At 46.8% G+C, this 20,557-nt stretch overlaps 1 protein-coding gene across 3 annotated transcripts; it reads right to left on the reverse strand.

The window, feature by feature from the left end:
* Positions 1-1,830: 1,830 nt before the first annotated feature.
* On the reverse strand, positions 1,831-12,661 carry LOC118216794 (chromobox protein homolog 1). 3 transcript variants are annotated; one of them, XR_004763070.1, is made up of 7 exons: positions 12,478-12,661; positions 9,145-9,246; positions 7,369-7,543; positions 6,276-6,459; positions 5,843-5,937; positions 3,181-4,922; positions 1,831-3,118 (listed from the first exon to the last, which is right to left on the reverse strand). XR_004763070.1 is itself a non-coding variant. In XM_035398287.1 (6 exons), exons 2-6 carry the CDS (start codon positions 9,185-9,187, stop codon positions 4,778-4,780), a joined length of 642 nt encoding a protein of 213 aa, XP_035254178.1. In that variant the 5' UTR covers positions 9,188-9,246; positions 12,478-12,661; the 3' UTR covers positions 1,831-4,777. The 3 variants fall into 3 exon arrangements, 1 of the variants encoding a protein (XP_035254178.1); XR_004763071.1 differs by having other exon boundaries at positions 1,831-2,005; positions 2,057-4,922; XM_035398287.1 differs by having other exon boundaries at positions 1,831-4,922.
* Between the last annotated feature and the right edge of the window lie 7,896 nt (positions 12,662-20,557).

Consider the following 20,557-nt stretch of genomic DNA (forward strand, 5'->3'; position numbering starts at 1 on the left):
GCATCAGCGTAAGTGACGTATGACGTCTGCTCAGTGCCACTGGTCGCGAGAAATGTTTGTGTTAAGAGAGACGCCACAATTAGCATTTTCAAATTAATAACTGCCGTCCACGATGGAGACTAAACTCGGCGCTATCTACCATCTGCAAGCGGAAAATTGGGGGGTAACGTGAAACGACTTTCAATTATGTGAGGTAAGTCAGGTTATATTTAACTAATGTGATTAAACCAGGCAAGTTTACCAAACCAGCTAACGTTACTGCAGCAACCTGAAAATTTGTTTTAACGGTCAGTTTTGGTTTATTCGTTTTCGCAGGTTGCTACGCTTTGACCCGCTCGTTAACAATCGTTTCAACTGTAATATACTCGGCATTCTAACGTTTCCTTTCTGCCAGTCAATACAGATGCTGTGATTTAAATAGTAGCTAACCTACTGTGAACGTATTGTGGTCTACAATTGTCCTGAAGTGGAGGTTTAAAACGAACATCCTTTACTTAGTGTCCAATTATGTAGGCCTAGCCTTAATTGATTTCTGAAAAGTTAACTGGCTCTTCTTGTACGAGTTTTTGGCTGTTGCAGGAGATTTATACATTGATATACAGTGGTCCTAACCGCATGCTGTGGTCTGGCCTGTTGACCTTTTTCTATATCATTTTTTTTGTTGTAAATTTCCACAATGGTGAGGTATTATTAAAGTTCCCGCTGGCCATTCATTATATGTAGTTATAATTAATGTTTCTTACAGACCTTTGAAAACTAAAACCACTTGTGATTTGTTGCGTACACATACACTGCAGTCCAGAAGTACTCGGACATTGACTATTTTTGTTTAGGGTCTGCACATTGGATAAGAAATGAAAGGGTGAATGTAAGGACTGTCAAATTTAATCTCAGGGTAGGGTATCTGCATCCATACTGGGTGAGCCTTGTAGTAATTGGGCTGCTCAGCTTTTTTTTTTTTTTTTTTCATTCAGTTTCTTAATTCAAACATGAAAGCACCTCAAAGTCGACCTGGACTCTGGGTCATGTGACCAGGATTCACTAAAATGTACCATTGTGGCAGTTTCCTTTCATGGGGAAACTCACTGAACCCTGAACATTGGTGAAAGTTTGCCCACCATCACATTACGTTAATGGTCATTACGTTTAAGTGTTTGTGCCCCTTCTGCAGGTCATTATTAGTTACCCTGTGGTATCTACCAATGCAAAGTCATTTCTGTACAACTCGTCACTATAAACTAGTGCTAAATTCTTAAATGTAATGCAATGACAGGTAAGAAACGCATCTTAACATTTTAACTCGTCCAACTGATTCAGTGTAGCATCGTTTTTCCGTTTCTGTTGAATGGGCTTTCCAGAACCTTCTGGAGAGTTTAAAGGACTCTGCTACTTGCAGCACCACCTTCAGGACATGGCTGGTCTCATTCTGAGGCTGCAAGCCAAACATTACCCAGGAGAGCAGAGAGAAGCCCTGCTCTTATCGAAAGGAGTCATAATCCAGCTAGCACAATGCGCGCTCTGCGTTTGTGCTCATTCTTTTCACTATACTTATTTTCCCATCACCATTTATACCGCTGGCTGACACTGGGTGGGAAGGATCTTATTTTATTATCCGAAACTGAGGATCTCAAATTCATTCTCACTCGTGTCTCTTCCCAGTGTATGAACAGAACACAACATAAAACTTCACTCTGTACTAAAATAATATTCAGTGAACATACCACATATAGAATTACAGTAAAAGAAACATCCAACAGCAGCAAGGGCTCTCCTGCTGAATTAATAGTGCACTAAATGGATTCTTTCCAGTGCAAAACAAAATAAATGAAGTGAGACATGACAAAAAAGTGTTTATTCTCCAAAAACACAGACAAGTTACCCCAGACACACGTAAAGCAACAAACTAACATGCAACAAAATGAATATTGTTCTATCGTATAATTTGTTTCTACTGTAAAAGAGAATAACAAAAATAAAATGTAACGGAGCCACTTATCAACTGACCCTGTGAGCAGGCACCAGAGCGTCCAGGTGTGCGCTGCAGGGGGCTGTGGACCTGTGAGCAGGCACCAGAGCGTCCAGGTGTGCGCTGCAGGGGGCTGTGGACCTGTGAGCAGGCACCAGAGCGTCCAGGTGTGCGCTGCAGGGGGCTGTGGACCTGTGAGCAGGCACCAGAGCGTCCAGGTGTGCGCTGCAGGGGGCTGTGGACCTGTGAGCAGGCACCAGAGCGTCCAGGTGTGCGCTGCAGGGGGCTGTGGACCTGTGAGCAGGCACCAGAGCGTCCAGGTGTGCGCTGCAGGGGGCTGTGGACCTGTGAGCAGGCACCAGAGCGTCCAGGTGTGCACTGCAGGGGGCTGTGGCGAGTTCCCTTCAGGAAGAAGCCTAATCTGCCGCTGTGTGTGCATGTGGCTCAGTAAGACTCAGGAGACTGAACCTTACATTTCAGTCTGCATTGCAAATTATTTTTCTTTCACAGATATCGTTTCTCAGGGAGGGGGAGGGGTCTGGCTGCTCATTTTAAAGATCATGTGAGCGTGTATTAAATACCGCGATGGCCATTTTGCTCCCGCTAAAATCCAGCGGAAATTTTCCCGTAGACGGCCCCGCCCATTTCATCTTTAACGGTACAGAAGCGTCGGTTGTGGACCGGCTGACGATGTCCAGCTGAGGCCGTTGCTGTTTTTGCAGTCCTGGAGGTTAAACGGAACAGATTTACATTTGCGACACACCGTATAACGCCCCCCACATTATGAAATATTGTACTTGGTGTTTTTTTTTTTTAGCTGCTGATTTGGAACAGGGCGTTTCCCCTCCTCCCACCTCCTCCTTGATCGTAAACTCCTGCAAACCGAGTGCAGAGCCCCCCACGCCTGAGAACTGCGCTCAGGCTCCACCCCACGCCTGAGTACTGCGCTCAGGCTCCACCCCACGCCTGAGTACTGCCCTCAGGCTCCACCCCGCGCCTGAGTACTGCCCTCAGGCTCCACCCCACGCCTGAGTACTGCCCTCAGGCTCCACCCCACGCCTGAGTACTGCCCTCAGGCTCCACCCCACACCTGAGTACTGCTCTCAGGCTCCACCCCACGCCTGAGTATTGCCCTCAGGGTCCACCCCGCGCCTGAGTACTGCCCTCAGGGTCCACCCCACGCCTGAGTACTGCCCTCAGGCTCCACCCCACACCTGAGTATTGCCCTCAGGGTCCACACTGCAGATAAAGAAGGAACTGAGGTATGAGTACAGGAAATGAAATGGAGTCGACAACACTGTTTCACATCTCTGCTATCTGCCAGATACTCTGATCTCTCTCCAGCACTGGTTACAGAGTACCTTTGGGGAGGGGGGGGGGCTCCTGGACTGATCAGCCAATGGCGTAACAGATTCTAGAACAGGGGCGGGTAATTCCAGTCCTAGAGGGCGGGCGTGTGTGCAGGCGTTTCGTTTCCACCGGTCACCCTGGGCATATGCGCTGATTGGCTGAACACGCCAGCACTGGTTCACTCACACATTAGATCACAGTAGGTTTCATGCTAGGACACAAGGAGCAGCATTCAGCTGCAGCCAGAACGTCCTCTGCTGAGAGTGCCAGGGCCAGAAGCCTGAAAACCAGAGAGACACGGCCCTCATTGTCCACCTCCGTTTCAAACGGATCGACGTACCAGAGCCAGAAGGACACCAAAAACTCGCTCTTCGATTGCATCACGGCTGCAAAATCAAGCGCCTCAGTCTCAGCACTGTCCTCTTACTGATCTAGGGAGGGACTGCCATAGATGACCAAACATTAAATCAGCAAGAAAATGAAGGGGAATCTGGTCGCACCTAGCCTTGCGGCAGGTACCGCCAGACCTCAGTCACACAACCACTGATAAGAAACGGCCGCACTACACCCACAGTTCTCTCATAGAACACTGCTCTGCAAGTTCTACAGCTCTGCAACGCACATCTTGGCTTGCACCTAATTGAACAGTTCATTTCCAATCTGCTCACCCCCCACCAGGGTGGGGACTGACAGGCCGTTAAATGCACCTGCGTTTGGGCCCTTCTTCATCAACTGCAGCAGAAGTCAAAAAGCCGAAGTGAGAAGTTCTAGAAGAATCTTTGTCCAAGAATTTGACCTCCACTGAGCCATTCCTTGGCCTTCTCCCTCTTTTTAAAAACCTATTTTCCTTAAGAAATAAAAGAAATAATATTTACACATTATATGATAATGGCATGATAAGAAAGGCCAACAGCTGACATATGTTCCAATAAAAACAGCCTGAGGGACAGAAATAGCTCAGCGGGGGGTGGGGGGTGGCAGTGGCAGAGGATGCAGACAGGAGAGGAGAAACTGAGCTGGAGAAATGGTACTTAAAGCCCGAAAACCCTGCGGATGTCTGAGGGCTTGGGTCCAGCTGTCCTGGGATGGCGGTGGTTACCCTGTCCCTGTCCCCCCCCCCGTCCCCCCCCCCCCCACCGCAGGACTATGTCACCTCAGCCAAACAAGCAGCCGGTCCGACTACCATATGCACAGATGCACAGCCCACCAGAGGTCATCGGTGAATAGACTGAATGGCATAGAAAAGGGGAACTACATTTCCCACGATGCCCCTCCCCCTGCCCACCCAAAAGTACTGTCTGTGTGTGGAATGAAAGGCCACTTAAACAGTCCGGGTTGGTAAAAAGCAAGGTGGTTAAGAAAATACTGCACCCCTCCCCCCCTCCCCAAAAACCCCCCACCCTCACCCTGGTCAGCTTTTTAACCCCCTTCCCCTCTCCCTCCCCCACGTCTCTTTCTTGGCTAGTTCTTGTCGTCCTTCTTCTCCTCCTCCTCGGTGGGGTAGGAGTGCCACGTCAGCCGCTCCTCGTAAAAGGAGATCACCACCTGGGGGCACTTCACGTTGGCCTCTTTGGCTGGAACCAGGTCTGCCTCGTCCGAGTTCTTCCTGCGGGAGAGAGGAACAGCCCAGAGGCACGGGCGGGTCACTCCAGCACCGCCCAGTGCACCGTCCAATCATTACTGCCCAATTATCACTACAGCCCAGTGCACCGTCCAATCATTACTGCCCAATTATCACTACAGCAGAGTGCACCGTCCAATCATTACAGCCCAATTATCACTACAGCCCAGTGCACCGTCCAGTCATTACAGCCCAATTATCACTACAGCCCAGTGCACCGTCCAATCATTACAGCCCAATGCACCGTCCAGTCATTACTGCCCAATTATCACTACAGCAGAGTGCACCGTCCAATCATTACAGCCCAATTATCACTACAGCCCAGTGCACCGTCCAGTCATTACAGCCCAATTATCACTACAGCCCAGTGCACCGTCCAATCATTACAGCCCAATTATCACTACAGCCCAGTGCACCGTCCAATCATTACAGCCCAATGCACCGTCCAGTCATTACAGCCCAATTATCACTACAGCAGAGTGCACCGTCCAATCATTACAGCCCAATTATCACTACAGCCCAGTGCACCGTCCAATCATTACTGCCCAATTATCACTACAGCAGAGTGCACCGTCCAATCATTACAGCCCAATTATCACTACAGCCCAGTGCACCGTCCAGTCATTACAGCCCAATTATCACTACAGCAGAGTGCACCGTCCAATCACTACAGCCCAATTATCACTACAGCAGAGTGCACCGTCCAATCACTACAGCCCAATTATCACTACAGCCCAGTGCACCGTCCAATCATTACTGCCCAATTATCACTACAGCAGAATCCAAAGTCCAATCATTACTGCAGAGTTATTATTGCTTGTGTTTCTCTCCTGGGTGCTGCACATTTTGAAAGGGATAGTTCACTTTCTGGAGTTTTTAAAAAGTGGGGGCAGGGGCACACGCACCATTTCATGAGGAACATGAGCTCTCCGCTGGAGTCTGTGGCTCCAATGATGCGCTCTGGGTCCAGCCCTCGAGCGAAACCCCGGGGCTTCTCCGGCTGGGGGGGGGAATTGAGAGAGGGAAGGGGGGAGAAAGAGGGAGGGAGAGATGCACTCCACATTAGAGGGCAGTGAAAGACAAATTTCTCATTGATTCAGAAATAAACACAAATTTATTTGCTCTAGTCTCTGCGGTTCTGTCCCAGTCTCTGAGCTGAACTCTAGTCTGCGGTTCTGTCCCAGTCTCTGAGCAGAACTCTAGTCTGCGGTTCTGTCCCAGTCTCGGAGCAGAACTCTAGTCTGTGGTTCTGTCCCAGTCTCTGAGCAGAACTCTAGTCTGCGGTTCTGTCCCAGTCTCGGAGCAGAACTCTAGTCTGTGGTTCTCTCCCAGTCTCACCTCGTCTTTCCTCTTCTTGGGCCGGCTCTCCTCCCCGGCGGGCTCCGTGTCGGACTCCGTGGGCTTGCGTTTGGCTCCCGCCTCCTTCTTCTCCACCTCGTGGGCGGTCTTCTGCGACTGCAGGAACTCGGCGATCAGGTCCGGGCAGTCCAGGTTATCCTCCGGCTCCCAGGTGTTGTCTTCACTGAGGTGCGCACACGCACACACACACGCGCGCGCACACACACAGGCACGCACAAGAGAAACACTACAGTTAGTCAGTCAGCCAGAACACACCAGCAGCATCATCAGCAGTACAGTCCTAGTGCTTGGATACTAAACTGCATGCTTAGTCTCCATACTTAAACCTGCACACTGTCCTTGCACCCGCAAATACAGCCAGGGCTATACTGGGCTCCCTTTCAGGAGCACTTGCTCCTGAAAACTGATGTGCTCCTAAATAAAATTTCCAGTTGGCACACATCTACCTGGGCTGCAAGATGTTAGATGCGAGTGTGGAGGCCTGAAAGCTTATTCCAGCAGGAGTTACTCTGCCCAGAGGTAACAGCAAAGCAGAAAAAGCACACAGCGTAACTCCCACACAGCAAACACCCCACCGCATTCATCTTACTAGCGGGAGAGAAAACCCGTAATGACACAGGAGTCCGCTAAACCCCCCACCCCCACTCCCCCCCCCTCACTCAGAGAAGCCCCCCCCTCCCCACTCACTCAGAGAAGCCCCCCCCCTCCCCACTCACTCAGAGAAGCCCCCCCCTCCCCACTCACTCACTCAGAGAAGCCCCCCCCTCCCCACTCACTCAGAGAAGCCCCCCCTCCCCACTCACTCACTCAGAGAAGCCCCCCCCCTCCCCACTCACTCACTCAGAGAAGCCCTCCCCCCTCCCCTCCCCTCCCCACTCACTCAGAGAAGCCCCCCCCACTCACTCCCCCCCACTCACTCAGAGAAGCCCACCCCCCCCCACACTCACTCACTCAGAGAAGCCCCCCCCCTCCCCACTCACTCACTCAGAGAAGCCCTCCCCCCTCCCCTCCCCACTCACTCAGAGAAGCCCCCCCCACTCACTCAGAGAAGCCCACCCCCCCCCACACTCACTCAGAGAAGCCCTTCCATTTCAGCAGGTACTCCACCCGGCCCTTCACCACCCGCCGATCCAGCACTTTCTCCACCACATACTCCTCCTCCTCTTCCTCCACCACCTCCTCCACCTTCTTCTTGGTCTGCTTCTTCCCTGTAGTGGGCGCCAGCTTGACCTCTGCCGGGGGGGCTTCTGTAGAAGGGGGGGCACAGGGGTGCGGGACAGTCTGTTACCAGTCCTGGCAGGCAGCCTCACCTCCTGAAGGGTACCTCACCGCCGGGGGCAGAAATGTGACAAACGGGACGGGGGGGGGGGGGGGTCTAACGTGTTTAGCCGTGACGGCAGCGTTTATCTTCTGTGGCGAGCGAGGGCAGCTGGTGATCACCGCTCCGTCCGAGTCGCTGTCTACAGAGAGCCAGGCAACCCCCCCGCCACCGCCCCCACCCTACCCCACCCAAATCTTCCCCCGACACATCCGGCCCCTGACAGTGACTCTTAAGACAGAAGAGAAACTAATATAAAGGCGCCCCGCTGCGCTTGCCATAGGGCCGAAATGTAAAACTATAGAGCAGCACGGTCTCTGCTGTAAAAACTAAGCATTATGGGCACTGAAGCAAAACTAATGTTGTCACTTTCTAAAAAGGGGGAGGGGGGATGACCAGGGGCATCCTGTACATTATCATCACATTATTCCCACTGCCTGCAGGTCCACCAATCAGAAGAGAATGCAGATCGTAGATCCTGCAAGACCTCAACTGTGATTTCATTAGAGTACAAGCAAGGCTACACGCGCACACAAGCTCGCGCTACGCGTTACACGCGGTACACAAGTGGGAGGTGGAATTATGGGAGACGGACAGGGGCACGCTTCAGGACAGAAGCAGCATAAGGGGGCGTATCGCTGCATCCTCCAGCTGACCTCCGTCACAGTAACAGTGGCGCTCCAGCTGTGGCCCAATCCAAATCCAGTTTGTGTGCCTTCAGAAGCTGTCCTGTTGCTATGCTGGTAATGCTAACCCACACACTCAACCACCCTTAGGGTGATTTAAAAGAAAAAGATTTAAAAGTCCTTGTTAAGAACTTCAAATATGTGCATTCTGCATAAATTTAAATGCTTGGACAGTCCACCAAGATCTTCACAATGACTGCATTGATTTCCAAAACTTGGCACCGGCCTATTGGACGAGGTTACAGGCCAGCTTTAACCTGAAGCACTGTTCACACGAACCTCAACAGGGCTGCTTCTGCTTCCCACAATCCCACTCAATTCATCATCTTTCTGGTTCCTTGTGTCGTTACATCATATTGATAAGAAACGGTGACATGACACGCCGGGGGGGGGGGGGTCTGGCAGGCAGGAGGCCACAGTTGACCCACCCTTCCAGTCCTGCCACAGTTCTGAGCCCCGAGCAGCCAGAATGTCACACAGGCGCAAAGTGATCACAGCCCTCCTTCCAGCGCCTTCCACACACGCTGCAGTCAAACGCTTTGCATTGAACAGCCAGTACCCCTCTGACCAACGCTGCTGATGCTTCCCCACTGCCCTGCCCCCCAGCCCCCCTCCCACAACATTAACCCTTTAAGGTGTGAGGTCACAAATGCGTCATTACAATGTTCTAAATTGCTGATGTCACAATCACTGCCGGCGACTGATAGCAGTGGAGTTCTAGAACACTGACTTAAGAATTTTGATGGGGAAAACAAAAAAACTAAATTTGAAAAAGCCCTGCGCTTCTAAAGGGACGTTCATAAGACAGGAAACAGTGTTTGCAGTAGAAGAAAGTGTCGGAGACCTGTGGGAGGAGCACCGTTAGGGGGTTCTGTTGGCTCGCTCATACTTGCTGGGAAGGGGGGGGTCAGTGGAACCAGCTGGTTCCTTGTCAACTTCAACAGAGCTAAACAGGGTGAAAAAGTGGAGGGGGGGGGAAGGGAGGGGGGGGTCACATCAGTCAAGGTAACAGCGGGGGGGGGGGGGGGGGGGGGGGGACATAGGGAATGGAGAGAATGGCATTGATAAGAACATTGTGATACAGTCTGTGTGTACTCCTAGTGCTTAACCACCCCAACATCACACAGTCAACCAATGTGCAAAGCAGAATTAACACATTCACTGTAATACTCATGGTTAATTACAATATTACAGAGTTACTGTTTATTACAAGCATGGTACAGTTACACAGACCAACACACAAAAAGCACACTTCGTCTCTAAAGGCCTTGGGGGTAGACGTGAAATCTCTGAAAAGTACAGACCGCGCTCATTTTTTACCATTTCAATTATTTTTTATTTATTTAGAATACATAGAAAAAAAATACCCCATTTATTTAACCAGCTAAGGCCTCACAAGTTACCCCAGGGCAATGACAGGTCGTACTGCAGCTAAACCCATGCACACAAACTCGCTGGTGGGCACTCTGCAGGCTGCAGCCCACGGGATACTACAGGAGAACTGACGCCGGTCCAAGACGCCCTCGACCCCGCCCCTCCCCCCCCCCCGCCCCCAAAGGGGTGAACTGAGCATGTGCACCTTGCGCCCACGGGACGAGGCTGACATCGCTCCACCATTCGCTACACACTCCCGTTCGCTACACACTCCCGTGCGCTACACACTCCCGTTCGCTACACACTCCCGCTCGCTACACACTCCCGTTCGCTACACACTCCCGGTCGCTACACACTCCCGGTCGCAGGCCACTAACGACAAACCAAGACTGCGGGGACCAGCTTCTGCCAGCGGAGCCACTCAGGAGCTCCAGAGCGAGTTTTAAGATCCCTAAAGCTCATCTGCTGAGAAAAACACATATTTCTGTAGTACTGTATCCTTTCCCCTCCACATTAGCATGCAGTCCTTAAATTCCCCAGACAAAAAATAAATAAATAAATAAAAGACCAGGGCAGGCCGCAGCATCAGTCGCTGGATTAACACAGATCGTGGCATTCTGAGTGTGTGAAATCCCCCAATGGTGATGGTGCTATCCCCAGCACAGACTGACTTTGCCTCCGCCTCACATATGCAAAACCCTGAGCTTTGAATACAGTCCCTACGCCCCCAGCTCCAGCATCAGTACAGGGAGTCTGTGCATCTGAACACTGTGTACAGTGAGCACAACAGAAATGCATTATGAAGCAAATCAGCATTTTAAGTCCAAAAACAAGTACGTTCACGTGAAGAGAATTTGGTCAGGGGAAATATCAACTCATGAAATCTGCTGGAGCGTCTCATCTCCTCACTCTGTCCACTTCAGAGAAAGTCCCTCACTCCCTTCTGCATATGGGCGTGAGTACAGGGATTACATTACAGCTTATTATATGGAAACATTCCAGCTCATATTTACAGATACTAGAAGGAAGCAATCATATCATGATGAAGCCAGAAACAAAAACACAATGACTGTATAAACTTTTAAAATAAGCATGAAGTCAGGAGACTGATGTCTGATGTATTGCTTCATTGTAGCATAAATAGGGAGCTAAGATAAGTTTGCAAGAGTTTTGTGACCTGTTGTTTGGATATGTTTGGCTACAGGCTGTGCAAATTTGCTTCACGGAAATTGACAGTGCGGTACTTAAAATGCAAGATCTAAAACACAAAACCATTCGCAAATAAACAACGTATCGACTATGTTCACGGCGGTCGAAATGGTTCCATTGTAACTGATGTCCAAACGATCATATTTACACATTGAACGAAATAATTCAAGTGCATCAACTTCCTGGTCTAATTAAAGAGACCATTGGGCAGCAAAGGCTTGCACGGCTTTCAACACGGCTTTTCGCATTTAAGAATTTGATGCTGAACGCAAGGTATTGAGGCATCAGGAAGCGCTGTGCTGCCTTTACAGCGCGAGGATTATATCGAGGACAAGCAGCTGCACCGCACTTGCATCCGTTTACCAGTTACAATTAGTTCCGCATTTCATAATCTTAATAATTCCAAACAGTTCCAATCTCCCCTCCAGGTCGCATACAAACTTGCTGCAAGTTTATCGGACAAACAACCAATTCTGGGTCAGGCAAACTCTCTCACACGATAAAGCTGTTCGCACTAACATTAGGCAGTTCAGTGAATAGTTAGCATGAGAAGGTCCACCAAACGAACGGCTATAGCTACAGTTAAATGTCAGTAGAACCCAAAGTATAACTTTCGGGCGTGACGAACCGGTTAGCTAGCAGTCTGATTGTGGGGTTCTTGAAACGGATTCGTGTGCTGCTCGTGCAATGTTACCTAGTCAGCTAACCGTAGCATAAATTGGTATGCACGGAACAACTGTCAGATTTGTTCTTCAATGCAATGGTCGCTAACTTGACTAATCTAGAGATCAATGTGCAGCGGGGGACTGAGATGCTCCACCACGAAGGTCTGCAGGGTGCTGAACACGAGCACAGGGCGAGTGACATGGCTAGGTGGCTACGGTTAGAAAATTATTCCAGCCGATATGCATCAAGCTAACTTTGTACCTCTCCTGAAAAATGCCCAATTCCGAATTTTATGTCAACAGGTCATCGGCAATCACGGTAAATAAAAAAGAAAATGTTCTGTTGTGATAGCGCTATGAAAACATTACATTTGAGGCAGCCCATCCCCCTCTTGCCCAAGTGATGGCAACTGCATACTATCCGTTTGGGCTAGTTAGCCAATGCTAATGATATGCACGGCGATCCAGAGAAAACACCTCGTAAATCCAACGTGTTGAAAGCCGCACATGTTAATCTGATCACCTCTGATTTGTTCTGTTTGCGGACTGATTGGGCTAACGAGATGATTACGGCGAGCCACGCGCATTTCTGCCATTTCTCGTGCTCTCGCAGCCTACCCGCCTCCTTACCGTCTCCTCCATGTTGACCTGGATCAGACACAGCGCTACTCAAACGATAACACTCAACATAAGGTTGCGTGGAAAAATGAAAACAAACTCCCTGCGGTTCATAGCAACGCAGCAGCTCCTAAACAATACTAATAGCTGAATATTACACGTATCTTAAATCATGCACATCGCATGGCTTTACGGATGCGACATAATTTTCTCGGGACACACCACCACAATAGCGAGGGCTAGCTGGCTTGCTATCTCGAAAGCAGCGCTAACTAGCTCTCAAGCTACAACAGTAGTCCAACACAACTTACCTTTAGGAAAAAATAGGTTCGAACGAAACCGAGAATATACTGTACGTTCTGAGTTTTAAATGTACGGCGATTTACAGTTAGGTCAGGAGGAAAAGCTCTTTATTTTTACGTCCGCCTCTTTCTATCTCTCGTTTTCGGCTCTCGAGACAAAAGGCATCCAATGCCTCAGCGACCCGCCAACTCTTAGTGCGCAAGCGCCATGACGATTCTGAAATAATCTTGGGAAATGAAGTTCACCGTGCATGTGAGCATATAATAATTCCCTCTCTCTCTCTCTCTTGCTCACATAAACAAGGTTTCTTTTACCACACCTATACTCGCACACATACTCACTGTGTATCTTTCATACACAAAGGTTTACTAATATACTTCATAAGATCAGTCATTTAAAAAATATATATTTTTATTATAGATTTTCTAAAAATACATTTTGGCACACAACACAAGGCTGCAAGGTAGGCTCATTCAATTCGCTTATTTTAACTCTTTGCTTCCTTTCCTAGCTTCACCCATTCTTTGAATCGAGGAAACGTATAAGGCAAAACGTCCTTGCTTTTAAGTGTCATTTTGAATGACATATGTAGCAGATGGGGAGAGGCTGATCCACAGGTTCCACAGGATCATTATATGACATATGTTCCGAAAAAATATTTCCACAAAGGATGCGCATAAATTCTTCAAGAGCCTCCTAGCTTCTTGTAGGAGCATTTAATGGGTTGGAATGTCCTCAAAGATGGCGCACCTTGATTGATTTCCAGGTCAGTCAAGGACCTCAGATACAAAGGACAAATAAAATAAACAGTTTGGAATGCACCCACATTGACAGCATGTGATTCAAGATGTCAATTTCACATATTTTTGACCCGGTTGGCCCCCCGTACCAGGAAACGAGGCATGGGGGTGAAAAAATTAGCAGTTGGAACGCACCCCAGGGCTGTGTCCGAATAGTCTTTTTTGCTTAGGAAGGTTCCTAACTGAGTGAAATGACCCGGAAGTATCTAAGTGGCAGCCATGATAAGAGCTGGTCGAATACTCTAAATGCTAAGGAAAGGTGCTTCAATGCTTCCTATCTTATCTCCTTTAGCATAGGGCACACTGGACCGTCCTTTACGAAATGAAAGGAGATAATGCTGTCCCACAATTCCTTACTGCAGCAACATTTAAAACGAAGCACCATTCGGCCGTTCACGAAAACAAACGATCAACATGACTGAGTTGTGTGGTGGTTCTTAAGCTATTATATGCATAGGCTTATATTCAGATCATAATCAGCACATTAACCATAACACAGAAGTCTGTCTTTCAAGAAAATGGGATATGACACGTTTTTAGCCAGATTATGTTCAACTCAACATGTTTGAAACTTATGAATGATGATATGTATAGTAGTAAATTCGTAGGCCTAACCTATGCCTATCTTGCATTAAATTTAATGAATTATTTTCATACAATCATACTAATTGGGATTCACATTGATAAAAATGAGTGGACAGGAGGGTGAGCGTGAGCAACCATTCTCAATGTGACAACCATTTTGTTTCAATTTGTGACTGGTAGCCTATATTCCTTTTTTATTTCAATTCCAACCTTGGTAATGAAGTAATATTTTTTACCACGTTGTCCACGTTTATATAGCCCGCATGAAACAACACGGTAAGAACGCACGGGGTGAAGCATCTAAGATGTGCTTTTAGTAGTCCATCTTCGGAACATTGTAGTTTTACCACGGCAGACTCACGTCAATAACATCCGCCGTCGCATAATTACGTAGCCTAGTGTAAGTGCAGTCGGATTCTCTTAGCACCGCGGTTGTCTTTTCCTAAGTCCTTTTGAATTCTCCTTCACATCTTTCCTTAACCTCATGACGTTTTCCATCGAGGTCAAGGAAAAGTGGTTAGGAAAAGACATAGAATATCATTTTTTTGACTATTTGGATGCAGCCCAGGTCCTGCAGGTGTTTACCTCTCTGGTCCTCATTAGTGAAATCTGGTGGTGTACTGCATGTCTGGAGCAAACACCTGCTTACACCTGCAGACTCCAGGCCTGGAGGTGAGTGGCGCTGGTGTAGAGTACGGGATGACACAGAGACAAACAATCTTCTGTTCTTCCGGCTCTGGAGAGATCTTCACCGGCCAATATCTTACAGAAATGTTGATAGACTTTCAGCTCAGAAACAATAACTAAATTGAATTGACTGAGGACATTGCACATCAAATAGGGTGAAACATAAAAAATAAAACACCATTTTAAGTTGATCTAAACAAATCTGCTGTTTGCTGAATAATCAATAGGTTCCTACGTTTAAATGACTTAATTATTTTTGGTTGTATCAATAAGTTACAATTAATTTATCAATACAAGACCTTTAGCATATGCAAAACCTTTTAGCACTTGCAAAATTAATAACACAACCAATGATTGGTGCAAAACAAATGCCATGTCCAATCACTGGTCACGTTATTGGTTTTATGTGAGCTTAAAGGTTTTGCTTGTGCTAAAGGTCTCAGTAAACCAGGTCCTTTTGAGTATTAAGAATAGTGTAGGAGCAGGATGTATCATTTTCAAAATAAATACTTCAGACAAAAGACTCAAGGAACTCACATTGAAGGGAGGTCACAAAACCAGTGAGCATTGTTTTTTATTTGTATCCCAGAGAGCGACCTTGCAGTGCCCCTCTTGCAGTTAACCTTTCTCCCTGTTTGAGTTAACCCTTTTCCCTGTGTGATCAGAAATCAGTTACAGTATTGATATATTGTAACATATGATCAGCTTACACACACGCACACACACAAGTTTATTCCTTGCACTCCAGTGGGCCTTTGAACCATTTTTGTGAGGTCATCGTTCAGGGTTGGGTTGTCTGCAGGGTGTGAAATTGTCTGTGTCACACACACACGCATGCACACACACACACACACACACACACACACTCACTGGTACAGTCAGTCCCCCTCAGATCATTATTTACAGAGAAGCAGAGTAGTGTTTCACAGTACAGTTCAGGGAGACCCTGCTTCTTTCATCTGATCTACAGAAATGAGATATGCCCTGCAGTACCACCAGCGCACACACACTCTTCTGTCGTGGTCATTAAAGGGCGACTGAAATCACGTGCTCTGCTCAGCGGCGTGATCTGTGGAGCATGGAACCCAGTAATACCCTGTAGGCTACAAACCCCTGCATTGTTCCGAAACGGGTTCCATTCTTTCATTTCTTTGATTTGACACCGTCTTTGGTGTTTATTACCGCCCCCCTCCCTTATATCCAGTGGTTTTTCCCTCGATCCACCTGACATACCAGGTCAGAGGTTAAGAAATGCAGTGGCGCTAAATTTTTAAAAGAAAAAGACAAACTCGAGAGAAGCGCGTTCGGGAGCTGAAGTTATTGCCAGCAATTACCAAATGGCTTTGATTTCTGTCTGGTTACGGGAAGGCCGGTGACAATGGTTCGCTGTTTTATTTTTACCGTCTTTTTTCGGAATCTCACTCGCCATTCATCCCGTTTGTTTGTTTGTTCGTCCACAGCATATTATCTTTTATATATTAAGACACAAAACACGTTATAAACATTAAAATAAAATCCAAATAAACAAACAAATGTCTGAACAAAAAAGAAGCTCATCGAAACGGCACGCCAGCCGAGGCCGCAGCTTTTCCCACCAGGAACGTCATCTTGCTGCAGCTGAGTCGAGTCGCCATCCACCGGTGAGTTCTTTTTTCCCTCGGGGGTTCTGGGGAGTTAAACGAGCCCCGGGATGGAGGAAGCTTGTATTAATTGGATGGTGGGGCCCGGGACTGAATTCGTTTCCCTGACGTTACGTTTCTAGTTGTTGCAAGATTGAGTACCTATTATTTCCCGTGCTCGTTGTAGCGGAAAATGATATTGTGGGCTGTGATTTTGTCTCATTGACCATGTAGTTGCACGATTGTCTGGTGTGGAGGTGTCTGTTTGTTCTTGGTGTGTTAGAGCTGGGTTGGTTGTCTGTGACGCACTGCGCCTATATCGGCCAGTATAGGCTATCAGTGCTGGCACGCGCGACTGCTCTTGCCGTTTTTACAATATGCAAGTCATGAGTTAAAGCCTGAAATGTTCCTGGGAAGGGTACCGCAGGTTAGGGATTGGGCGGAGGAAGATCAAATTTGGACGATCTCAAAATCGACGCTTTGAATCGGGGGTGCGCGTCTCCGGTCCTGATGGAATGGCCGGTGTGGTGCTTTTGTTCCGACAACTTATTGTACCCTAGATTTACTTTTCTGTCAGCTCTAGAAACTTTGCGGGTTCACTCCTGTACTTGAGCTCAGTAAAATCTTTAGGACACTAAGTCCGCGGCTGTAGCTGGTGCTTATACAAACGTCAGATCAAGATATTGAGCTAATAATTAAGAGCAGACGTTGGCACACATTCTTGAAACGGATCATTACATTACAGGCATTTAGCAGACGCTCTTTTTTTTATCCAGAGCGACTTACACAACTTTTTATATTGCATTTACACTGTATCCAAATATACAGCTGGATATGTACTGAAGCAATGCATATTAAATACCTTGCTTAAGGGTGCAATGGCTTTGTCCTACCGGAGAATCGATCCTGCAACCTTTAGGTTACAAGACCTAGACAAGGCGATACCTCTGGAGCAGAATGCTAAATCCTAACACAGGTGGGCTGAGTGTAAGAAATCGCAGTGTAAAATCAGTGAGCCGCGTAACTGGTGGTCTGGTGCCCATTTGAATGTGGATTGTGACAAAATCCTTGCGTTCTATTGCAGTTTTATTTTGGGGAATGTTGTGTGAGTGTCTGTAACGGTTTGACACCAGTGGTGTAGAGAGACCTGTTGTTATTTAGTGGGGCACTGGAGCTGTAGGGTCAATTGCAGTGTGTTTCGCGAGTTTAAACCTCTAGACCACAGAGCTGCAGAACAACTGGAACATCTCTCTGAATCTGTGAAATAAAGGCTTTTTGTTCCTGTTGTAATGCAGTTCTGTGGTCTAGGGCTTTGAATCAGCAGTTTAAACCCCCAACTAAGCACACTGGGATCGACCCATACAGTTTCAGTGCTGCATCTCCTGCTGAGCTCGGTGAAGACCTCCATTTTGGCTCTGGGGATTGGGAGTAGTGTTGTGTCTGCTGCTCCACCCGTTCCACCCGTTCCACCTGCGGTGCGGTGCGCTGAACGCACAGGTAACTGGCTCAGCAGCGCCTCTCCCGGGAGCTGCATGTGTTTCCAGTGATGTCCTGGCAGGATTCTCCATTCTGTAGTCTGTCTCACTCGGTTGGTCAAACTGTGGGGAAAAATGGTGCAATCCTGACACCTAGTGGTCGGTAAGCACATACTCAAGAATACTTGGTTGTACATCACAGAAAATGTAACAAAACGTATCTTTAAAAAAAAAAGAGAAGAGTATTCACTCATTAAGTAATAAAATCAGAATATGTCTACATGTTATGTTAAATACACAGGAAAATTGGGATTATTTATCATTGCTGTCGCAGTTTTCATAAAAATGCTGTTTTTGTCCAATACTTCTGTGTAATTTTATCATACATTTTATGTCAATGTGAAATATTGAAAATGTGGATCCCATTCCAATGGAAATAATGATTGCACATGTCATGGCCATGTAGACAAAGACTTATTCTCATTCTTCTTTGTCTCATTCTTTCGTTTTTTTCCTTCCCCTTTTCTCCTTTGTCTCTTCAGCTTTAATTTTCTCTGAGGCTATTAAACCAGTATAAACCTGTATGAACGCAGCATTTCATTTCATTACATTATTATTCATTACTGGCATTTAGCTGATGCTCTTACCCAGAGAGGCTTTTTATGCAGCATTTACACTGCATCCATTTATACAGCTGGATATATGCTGAAGCAATGCAGGTTAAGTACCTCGATCAAGGGTACAAGCGCAGTGTCCTGTGACCTTTAGGTTACAAGACCAGCTCCTTACCCATTATACTACACTGCTGCCCCACCTTGATGTAATGCTATATGGTAAATATGTGGTAAGAATAAAAAATGGGTAAAAAAAAAAAAGGTAAATACTAAGAAACTGAAATGATTAGAAACACCTCCTCTATTACCTGTCAGTGACTATCTTGTGGTTAACAAAGGTTTAGCTTTGTTATAGCCTGAGTGTAATTGTGTACTTCCTAGGAAATTCTACAATAACTAGCCTACTTCCTAACAGAAGTGTTTCCAAGAAAGTATTATCTAAATTCTTCGGAACTAAAAAGTTACATTCAGGCTATAACCTAAACCTTCGATAACTACAAGGCAGTCACTAATTGATCGGTAATAGAAGCCCTGTTTGTATGCATTACAGTTTTAGTTTCTTAGTATTTACTTTTGTATTCTTTTTTGTGCCAGTGGTAATTACCCACTATATTTCTCGTATTGACCTGATAAATACCTGGTACTTGGGGGGCTGTAACTGGAAGCATTAACTGCTTTTGTCATTACACAGCAACATGCTGGTTCAGGGTCAGAATCTGAGACTCAAATGCAGCATCTGGATTGGACTACGGTGCCATGCTGTCCTGCCCTGTGATTGGCTGCTTTGCCACACTGCCACCACAGGTAAAGTGTGGGAGAGAATACTGAAGCTTCTGAAGTGCACAGTGACCTTCAGGTAGAGGTGGAAAATCCAGGTTCAGAAAGTAAATGTCCTCCCTGGTATTTTGTTCCGATCACCTGGATTTGATAATTAGCACTACTCTTCAGCCAGGTTGTCAGGATGTAGAACTCATTAGTGAAATCAGCTGGCTGAGTTCATGAGTGGAAGAAACACACGGCAGGACTTTTACTTTCTGACCCCTGGACTTTGCACCCCTGCCTTCAGGCCCGTGTCCAGCTCAAAGCTGTGGTGATTCTCGCGCATTGTGGCGTTCTAAAAGCTAAAAGCGGTTGCGCGTATCGTGTGCCGGGACAGCACTGCGGCCGTGTCCTTGAACACGCCTGACTTTGTTTCTCACGACTGTAATTTTGAGCGTAGCTGCTGAGTGATTGCATTCGGGACCCTTCGCTATGGAGCCGGCGAAAATCGATACGCCTCTGCTGTAGACCGAGCACCAGCGCTGTTGCTATCTGTGACAGAGTAGTTTCCTGTGATCAGAATTAATGTGCATTTGAGAGCTGGGACTTCCTGTGCCGTTTTTATTGGCTGTCGCAGTTTTCTGCGGCGTGCATGGTTTGAGTGCAGTTCTTATTTCTGCCACCAGATGGCAAACGTGCCTGCCAGAGGTGGCAAAACCCCCAAATTCTTGACTTATCCTCAGAAAGGGTCTTTTACTATATTTTACTATATATAGATATTTACTATTTTATTATTCCAATTAAGTGAATATAAAGCAAGCATTCTGGCATACGCTTTGCACGTGCTAATTTAGTTTGTTCAAAATATCAAATGAGTTTATCAATCTGTGGTTGTTTATCTGATTAGCAGAAGATGTATTTTGAAATATCAAATATCATGACATAATCAATATATCTTCATTTTTATTTTGGAATGAAAATGACTTCCATTAAAAATGTCACTTTAAAACTGAATGCCTGTATGCAGGCAAACTATTAACTAACTGGCCTCTCTGTCTTTGAAGCACAAATGCATCATTTATGTCACTTAAGTCAAACCCTGCTACTGACTTGGCTGGTATTCCAGTAAATTGTAATTCTGCATTGCATGATTTTATTATACATTTGTATACCGGAAGATATTTATGATTAGTTTGTAAGTCATATACTTTAAAAATTTTATTTATAACTCTCAACTGGCACTTTTAAAAAAACTAACACATTTATACTTTACAAAAAATGTTGTAGTAATTTGTAAGCATTGAGAGATACTCCTGAAGCAAGACGACACGAGGTGGCAATAAATAGGCAAGCGCTGAACTCGTACTGTGTGCAGATGTGTGCAGATCTTACTGTGTGCAGATGTGTGCAGATCTTACTGTGTGCAGATGTGCGCAGATCGTACTGTGTGCAGATGTGCGCAGATCTTACTGTGTGCAGATGTGCGCAGATCTTACTGTGTGCAGATGTGCGCAGATCTTACTGTGTGCAGATGTGCGCAGATCATACT

The sequence above is a fragment of the Anguilla anguilla genome, chromosome 17 (assembly GCF_013347855.1).
Source record: "Anguilla anguilla isolate fAngAng1 chromosome 17, fAngAng1.pri, whole genome shotgun sequence".
Lineage (NCBI taxonomy): Eukaryota > Metazoa > Chordata > Actinopteri > Anguilliformes > Anguillidae > Anguilla > Anguilla anguilla.

What these genes read in the sequence shown, in the direction of transcription:
- LOC118216794 (XM_035398287.1), bottom strand. Translation starts at nt 9,187, where the DNA reads ATGAGCGAGCCAACAGAACCCCCTAACGGTGCTCCTCCCACAG. An exon ending in AAATGGAAGGGCTTCTCTGA is followed by an intron (nt 6,460 to 7,368) that starts GTGAGTGTGGGG and finishes TGCGCACCTCAG; the next exon opens with TGAAGACAACACCTGGGAGC. An exon ending in CCAAGAAGAGGAAAGACGAG is followed by an intron (nt 5,938 to 6,275) that starts GTGAGACTGGGA and finishes TCCCCCCCCCAG; the next exon opens with CCGGAGAAGCCCCGGGGTTT.